Genomic DNA, 7,754 nt, shown 5'->3' on the forward strand with positions numbered 1-7,754 from the left:
CAGCCCCGTGTTTGGGAGGGCCACCAGCCAGCATTTCTTCCGAGGAGCCCGTGCCAGCTTGTGTGGAGGCCCTGTACCCTTCCTGCTGTGGCTGCGTCGGCGGCCGAGGGGGCTCCCTCTGCTTAGTTTTTGAACTGTGCCTAAAGTTCACGTCCAACTGTCTTTGATACTTTGGAGAACGGACTCCTTCCGACCTGGGGCAGGTTGGCCAGGCTGGGGGAGTCCCCAGGGCATGTGGCAGTGTGTCACAGGGCCCTTTGTGACAGGGTGGGCATTGCCCATTGCATGGCATGGGGCAGGGTGTCACAGGGCCCTTTGTGACACGTGATGACTTAGTACCGGTGGTGACGCGGCAACACCTCAGTGCTCCTCGGAGCATGCGATGGGACAGACGGGATTGAGCGGTGCTGTGTGGAGCCCCCGCGCAGCCAACTCTTTCCTTGCTGACCCGGAGCGTTGTGGAGGCTTTTCTGTGGTGCGAGCGTCCTCGAGGCCGGACCGTGGGACTTGGTGACGCGGAGCTTCTGCGAGGTGTCCCCAATCCCTGCGGCAGGTGCCCTTGAGGCCGCACCGCAGGACTTGCTAACCCCTAGCATTTGCTAGGCTTTTCTGTCTTTCAGGTGCCCTTGAGGTCAGACTGCAGGACTTGCTGACCCATACTATTTCTTAGGCTTTTCTCTCTTTCAGGTGCCCTCGAGGCCAGACCGCAGGATTGGGGACCCGGAAATTTTCCGGAATCTCCAATCCCTGCGGTAGGTGGCCTCGAGGGCAGCCTGCCGGACTCGGTGACCCGGAGATCTTCCGAGGTGTCTCTCTCTTGCAGGTATCCTCCAGGCTAGACCGTGGGATGTCAGGAAGACGTCGGAGCCTGCTCAGGCCCTTTCGGATGAAGAAGGAAGGACCTGGAGCTTCCCCATCCCAGCACCCAGAGAAGATGGAGCAGTTGCATACCCTGCAGGAAGGTGAGTGGCACGTCTGGGCCACAGGGCTGGTGGCTGCAGCTGGCTGTGCCTCATCCCATCCTGTCTGCTGGGGACATGGCCAGGGAAAGGGAGGGGGGAAGAGGGTCTGGGACTGTTTCTCTGACAGCTCCATGCACTGGGAATGCCAGGGCTGGCCCTGCCTGTGGAGCGCAGGGCTGGGTTGTGTTCTCCGGTCTGTCTGGCAACCCCTCAGCTCTGACCGCGCTTGCTCTTTGCCAGATCCAGGTCGGGACCAGACACAAGAGCAGGACCGCTCCCATGGCCGCTTCCGCAGGGCAGCACAGGTACCTGCAGCCATGGCCTCCTGGGCCGAGCCTGCTGTCACTGCTCAGTCTGGCAGCTCCGTCAGAGCTCACCATGGCACATCCCTCTCTTCCCCGCTCTCCGTTCTTCTGCAGACCTTTCTGAAATTCGTGGGCATTCGGCGTAAAAGGACCACAACCAGCCCAACTGAGGTCATGGTACAACCTGACCCCAGCCCAACTGAGCTCAAGGCAGACTCTGATGTCACCACCACACTGACTGATGGCACAGGAAACTGTGACGTGTCACCGACTGTTCACACAACAAAGTCTGACCCTGTTTTGACTGATGATACAACAGACACTGACAGCCCATCGATTGATCGCACTGCAGTCTCTGACATCGTGTTGAGCGATGAACCAACAAACTCTGATGCTGCTCTGCCTGATCTCGCTGCGGAGGCCGATGCTGCAATGACTGAGGGCACTCCAGACACTGACCTCATGCCCACGGAGAGTGTGAATTATGCTCCCACTCCAGATATTTTTGAGGAGAATGGTGTCTCCAGTCCAAAGCAAGTAAGCAGCCTGTGTCCAGGGCTCAAGCCACTCCAGGGGTTTGTGGCCCCTCAAGTGAGCTCCCCTGGGCTCTTTCAACCTTTGAGGTCAGCACAGTGTGGTGGGAAGGGAAGCACTTGTCAGGGAAGCTGGCCAAGTTGCCAGCTCTTCCCCCATGCCTCCTCCAGGTGCCAGCCTTCATCAGGAACATGCACCAGAGACTGACAGCCAACGCGACTCCAGAAGAGAAGCTGCTGGTGGAGTTTCTGAGGGTGACTGAGGCACACCCTGCTGATGTTGTGGTGACCCTCCTGCACTGTGCCCCATCGTGTGACAGGTACATGGCCTCCCTGCCTTCAGGGCTCGGGGCTTACCAACCTTTTGAGCCCATCCCCCTGTCCATCCTGTCCCACGTGGTCTGCCAGACGGATAGAGAGTTCCGGGACCCTCTGACCCCTCTGTTTCCCAGTCCTGCCATGTCAGCCCCGATCCTGCTGCCATGGTCCCTCCCTGCTCCTCAAGGCACTTTGGCCAGCACCCCCCTGACACAGAACTCTGGCCCCGCAGAGCTGCTGCCATCATGTGGAAGACCATAGCCTCATGGGAAATGGCAGTGGAGAAGGTGCTGCCAAAGTTGCTCTGCGTGATGGAGGACTGGCCACTGCACAGCACGTCCACCTCTGACGGGGAAAAAACAGATGTCTTTGCCCTGGCTGTGAGTTTCTGGAACTGGACTTTACTTGCCGACAGGTCGCTTCTCCAGCAGCTCTCCATCCTCCCCGAGCACTGCATCTCCCTACCTCAGACGCTGGGCTGGAAACCTGGCTTAGGGGCAGGTTCAGGGGCACCAGGCTGGGGGCTGCCCCTGCATCTTCCCCAGCCTCTCCCTCCCACACTTGGGCCCTTTCACATGGACATCTGGGCACTGAGACCTGTGTGCGGGTGCTTTATCTTTTGCAGGCAACCAGGGTGATTTGGGAGATTCTCCAGATGCTCCAGTGCCCAGAGCCATTGACAGAGTATTCCCCCCGTCTCCTCGTGGATCTGCTCCTCCAGATTTTCATCAGCACAGAGCAGATGCCAGAGGAAGTTGACGCCTTGTGGAGGGAATGCCAGGAGCAACACAGCCTTCCCACAAACTCCAAGAGGTGCTCAGTCCCAGTCCTGTCCCTCTCATGCCCTTGGGGCTGCTCAGGGCTCCCAGCATGACCTGGGCTTTGCTCTGCACCCAGTTTTGCAGTGCTGACCCTGAAGGCCCTGCTTTGTCATCTTGAGTGTGAAGATGTGGTGGTTTCAATGGAACGGAAGCGTGGCTGGGACACGCTCCTCAACTCTGACACCCACCACTATGCAGTGGGTTTGCTGGCCAGGTGAGACCCCCTTGTCCCCGCTGCCCCTGTCATTTCTGCCTGTGCATGGGGTACCCCACACAGTGCCCGTGGTCATGGGCCAGAGGGCCTTGTCACTGAGGGATGGTCGAGTAGAGTGGAAAAGGCTGGGAGAGGCGGGTGCACAGGAGGAGCCGTCAGCCAGAGTGCCTTCGTCCCCTGCCGGGGTGCTGGGGAAAGACCAGGACTCTGTGAGACCATCCTGGGAGAGCTTTGCCCACCCAGCTCAGGGTTGATGGTGCCTCTTTCCCCCTGGCAGGGAGATGCGCCGTGCCTCAAACCCCTTGTATTACCGGATTGCCCTCTCCCTGCTGGGGCTGCTCATCAGGGAGAAGCCCTGCTGGGAGCTACCTGCCATGGCATTCCTTGTGGAGGTGAGCCTGATGGCGAGCGCCGCCTTGCTGACCTGCCTCCACCTCTCTGCCCTCTCGCAGTCACAGCTGCCCGGGACGGTGCCGCGCCCTGTGCTGCTGCCTGGGCCCAGCCCGGTGCGGGTCTGAGCTCCTGCCGGCCGGGCACCTTGTCACTGCTCCGTGCTTTTCAGGTCCTGGACTGCCCGGACATGACTGAATGGAGTGACAGCTTCCTGGAGATCCTTTCCAGGCGCCTGTGGAGCGAGTGCACAGAGACGCGTCGCCTGGTGCTGAGAGGCCTCGTGGTGCTGAGTAAAGATCCTGTGATGGTGAGGAGGGGGCAACTGGTTGAAGCTGTGCTGGCAGCCTGGGGCCGGGGAGCGCAATCGCTTGGGCTTGGCTGGGCCAAGGGGAGGTTTAGCTTGGGGAGTAGAGAAAGGTTCTCCACTCAGAGGGTGCTCCGACACTGCAACAGGCCCCACTGGGAAGAGGTCACAGCCCCAAGGCTGCCAGAGCTCAAGGACAACACTCTCAGGGACACGATGGGATTGGTGGACATGGTCCTGTGCAGGGCCAGGAGTTGGACTTAATGATCCTTGGGGGTCACTTCCAACTCGGGATATTCTAGGATTCCATGATTCCTGGCTTCACAGCACAGCATTGTGTTCCACACAGGCTGATGGCATGCGGAGCCTGACACAAAGCCTCATGGACGTACTGTGGGATACAGATGGAGAGCTGGTCAGGATGGCCCTCTCTGTATTCATCAATCAAGTCCAGGACAGAGACATCCTAATCTCCACCCCCACTGCCCTGCAGCTGGCTGAGGTGCTCCAGCCACTCTTTGGCAATGTAAGGCTCTGTGCTCCCCCCCGCCAGGTGCTGGGTGCTACCAGGAAACTGTGGCCTGTGGACTTGCAGGCTTGTGCCCCGGTAGGCCTGGAGTTGAGGTCTTTTCCTCTTCCTTTCCATCAGGACAATATCCACGTGCAGCTGCTCTCCATTCAGCTCTTCCGAAAGGTGATGGAGTTGGGAGTGGATGAGGGAAAACAAGCCCTGAAGACACACGTGGTCTACAGCCTGCTCCCACTTTTTTTCCATTGGCATAATGAGAACCAGCATGTGGCAGAAGTGAGAACTTGTGGGGTCTGGTGTCCCAGCGGCAGGGGGCTGCTCTGCCTCGTGCCCTGGCACCTCAGAGGCTCCAGTCTCTCCTCCTGGCCTTGGTCCAGGGACACGGGTCCTGTGCCCTGGGCTGCGATGCCATGTCCTGCTCTCTGTTGCTCTGCAGGCCTCTCAGGAAGCGCTGCTTGGTGCAGCGTGGTTTCTGAAGAGGAGGGATCTTGTGAAGCTGCTGAAGACAGAGCAGTCTTGGAAGTTTGGCGAGTGCCTGGTAAGGACGACCCCGCAGCCCCAGGCCCCGATGCCCAGAGTGTGGGGCTGGCACTGTGCCCCTGCCCACTGCTGCAGCTGCCTGTGGGACAGCAGCCTGCGCCCCAGAGGCTGCCGTTTTGCCTGGGGCGTGTGGGTTCCTCTGCAGGCTCCTCTGCCCCCGAGCCAGGGGGCCATTGGAGTCCTGACCCAGCTGGGCTGTGGGTCAGGGTGGCCCCGCAGCTGCCGGGGAGCAGTCAGCCCTCTGCTCCCTCCAAAACTGGCCCCAGTAGCTGTTGCCCGGGCCTCAGGGTTGTGTGGGCAGGGGAGGCCAGTGCTGGGCGCAGGCAGCGGCCGGTCAAGGGGCAGAGCCCCAGCCAACCCTTCCCTCCGTGCCCTGTCGCTCTCTCCAGCTGGAAAAGGACAAGAAAAGAGTGGCCAAGTACCTGTGCCAGGCCGTGCCATACCTGGAGAGCCCACAGGAGCCCGTGCGAGAGGCGGCCCTCAGGTTCATTGGTGAGCCACAAGCTCTCGGTCCCTCCCCGCCCCACTGCAGCTCGGTCTCAGCCCCGGCTGCTGCAGCAGCAGCAGGATGCGGCCCAGGGATGTGCTGGGGAGCCCCGAGTGCCCTGGCGGCTGCTGCCGCCCTGTGCCAGCCCAGCCCTGGGGCGTCCCAAGGCGGGAAGGCCCCAGGCTCAGCCCTGCCAGGGCAGGAGGGCGTGTGGCCGGGCCGGCAGCGCCGCCGGGGGGGAGCTGTGCCGCTGGGGCCCTGACAGCATCTGTGTTCCCAGGGATCGCCGGGAGGTACCTGAAGGGACAGAAGGTAGAGCTGCAGATCGTCATTGATGGTGAGTCAGGGCAATGGGGCTGCTGAGTGGAGCACAGAGCCTGGGGCAGGGAGCTGCAATCCTTCCCTGGCTGTGGAGGGCTGTGCTCCCTGCAGAGATGAGCAATGGCATGGGCAGAGCAGAGAGAGATTTCAGGGGCACGGGGGGTCTTGGTGGCCAGCACCTCCTGGTTGATCCCGTTGGGCCCTCCTCCGTCCTGGCCATGGCAAGAGTTGGGTGGGATGGTCCTGGAAGGAGGGGTTTCTTGGCTTGCCAGAGATCTGGTCTCTGACCTTGGCTCCGTTCTTTTCTCTTCCAGTTATTGAAGGCATGACTCACGACAGCGCTGCTGTCCAAAGCCTGGCACTTCAAACCCAGAAAATCCTAAGAGCTGTCCAGAGACCTGAGTCTTCTCCAGGTTCCAGCAGTTTGAAGATCAGCTCCAGAATGTGTCGAATAGGGAGCCTCCTCTGTGGGGCAGCTGCCGAAAGTCAGTGGAGAACTGATCCTGGGAAACCTGTCTGATGGGACCATCTGAGCCTGCGGGAAAGACCCCTCTCAGCAACAAGTTTTTCTTCCCTAGCTTGAGAATATGAAATTCCTCTTAGCATACACAGAGGCTCAGGAATTTTTTTGGTGCCCGGTGTCTACAGGGCATCTGGGAAGAGGGGAAAAAGGACCCTTGTGCTCCACAACACCTGCCCAAATGTGCAGTGGGGAAGGGAAAGTGCCCAAGCCACAGACAACCCCAGCAGGCTACGCACAGGAGCAGCAGCACCCGCAAAATCTAGAATTTTGGAAGTCAGGCTGGCAGCTTCAGTGCAGGGTTGAAAAAAGCAAACAACAGCCCTTCTCCCTGGGAAAGAAAGGCTGCAACCTTAGGCTTCCTGGTTCAGTTGGTGGGCCAGCCTGGGCACTCCATGGGCAGCAAAAACTTTCTGGTGTGGCAACTTTGGTCTGGGAGGAATCTTCGTCCTTATGCAATATTGGGGGTCATAGCAGGAAACAGTCTGCTTATGGTAAAGGTGAGGGAAATGGCAATGACATTGCTGGGAGCAGAGACTGTGCTGTGCCCAGTCAGGGATCACTCAGGGCAGTGGTGCTGTAGCAGGTTTCCAAGTTTTCCTCCAGCAGCCCCATGATGAGGCTGTTCCCATCCCCAGTCATGGAGGAGGATATGAGAGAGAGGAAGAAAAGATTTTTTCTGAAGTGTGGGATCATGCCCCATTCCCATGAGGTGAAACTCCATTGATGAGGCCTGATTTTCAATTTTCTATTGAAATATTTATCTCTTCATGTCCCCTCTCCCCTGTTTGGACTCCTGTGAGTGAGAACATTTCTTTCTCTCTTTGGTGTTCACTGAATCCGTGCAGGCAGACCAGAGGGTGATCCATGGAGCTGTGGGTGCCTCTGGCTGTATCCCAGTGCCCAGCTGTGCTCTGTGCTTTGGGAAAGGGCAGAAATACCTCTGCTGGAGGGCAACGTCGCTCCTGCCTGCAGAGCCCTTCCTGCCTGCACAGGGACAATGCTGCCCAGCTGGGTTGCTTTCCTGCTGGGCAGGGAAAGGGACGGGTCAGAAGGAAGGGCATGGACAGAACAGACATGCTGAAGTGTCCTCAGCACAAAGCAAAGGTGGACTTCTGACTTGGTCATTTGATGTCCCCCCATGGAGGGACAACCAACCTCTTGCAGGTGGTTGCAGGGGGAGATGCCAGGGCTGGGAATGGGGGTTGCAGGGGCTGCTCTGTGAGAGTGGCCCTGGGGCACCTTCCCAGGCTGTCCATGGGACAAAGACACAGCCCCTGCTCTGCTGGTCCCTTAGGTCTGTGCCAGGAGCTCTGGCTGTGCAAGGACACTGCTGCGTGCCCCCGCCCTGCACACTCCCACTCCCAGCCGGGCACTGGCATTTGCTTTGCCAGGGCATTCCTGGAGCACATTGCTGACAGAGACTGTGGAGGAAGAACCTGAAGCCCTCCTGCCCTGCCCTCAGGAGATGCCCTTTGCTGATGGAGCTGCTGGTGTGGAGCCCAGC

General features: G+C 59.5%; 1 protein-coding gene across 2 annotated transcripts; it reads left to right on the forward strand.

The window, feature by feature from the left end:
• Positions 1-369: 369 nt before the first annotated feature.
• LOC113940142 (maestro heat-like repeat-containing protein family member 6) lies at positions 370-6,336 on the forward strand. Of its 2 annotated transcripts, XM_027631236.1 has the most exons (16): positions 370-962; positions 1,203-1,267; positions 1,382-1,613; positions 1,647-1,804; positions 1,972-2,120; positions 2,351-2,498; positions 2,744-2,931; positions 3,016-3,153; positions 3,431-3,545; positions 3,716-3,853; positions 4,200-4,376; positions 4,500-4,655; positions 4,816-4,917; positions 5,309-5,411; positions 5,687-5,743; positions 6,042-6,336. In XM_027631236.1, exons 1-16 carry the CDS (start codon positions 848-850, stop codon positions 6,245-6,247), a joined length of 2,247 nt encoding a protein of 748 aa, XP_027487037.1. In that variant the 5' UTR covers positions 370-847; the 3' UTR covers positions 6,248-6,336. The 2 variants fall into 2 exon arrangements, with proteins under 2 accessions (XP_027487037.1, XP_027487036.1); XM_027631235.1 differs by having other exon boundaries at positions 1,382-1,804.
• Positions 6,337-7,754: the final 1,418 nt, after the last annotated feature.

This window comes from Corapipo altera, unplaced genomic scaffold (genome assembly GCF_003945725.1).
Source record: "Corapipo altera isolate COAL_440 unplaced genomic scaffold, ASM394572v1 61265, whole genome shotgun sequence".
Classification (NCBI taxonomy): Eukaryota; Metazoa; Chordata; class Aves; order Passeriformes; family Pipridae; genus Corapipo; species Corapipo altera.

Coding starts and splice junctions, on each gene's coding strand:
- LOC113940142 (XM_027631235.1), top strand. CDS start 848: ATGTCAGGAAGACGTCGGAGCCTGCTCAGGCCCTTTCGGATGAAGAAG. Junction 2,499..2,743: donor CAGATGTCTTTGCCCTGGCT/GTGAGTTTCTGG, acceptor TATCTTTTGCAG/GCAACCAGGGTGATTTGGGA. Junction 4,918..5,308: donor GGAAGTTTGGCGAGTGCCTG/GTAAGGACGACC, acceptor CGCTCTCTCCAG/CTGGAAAAGGACAAGAAAAG.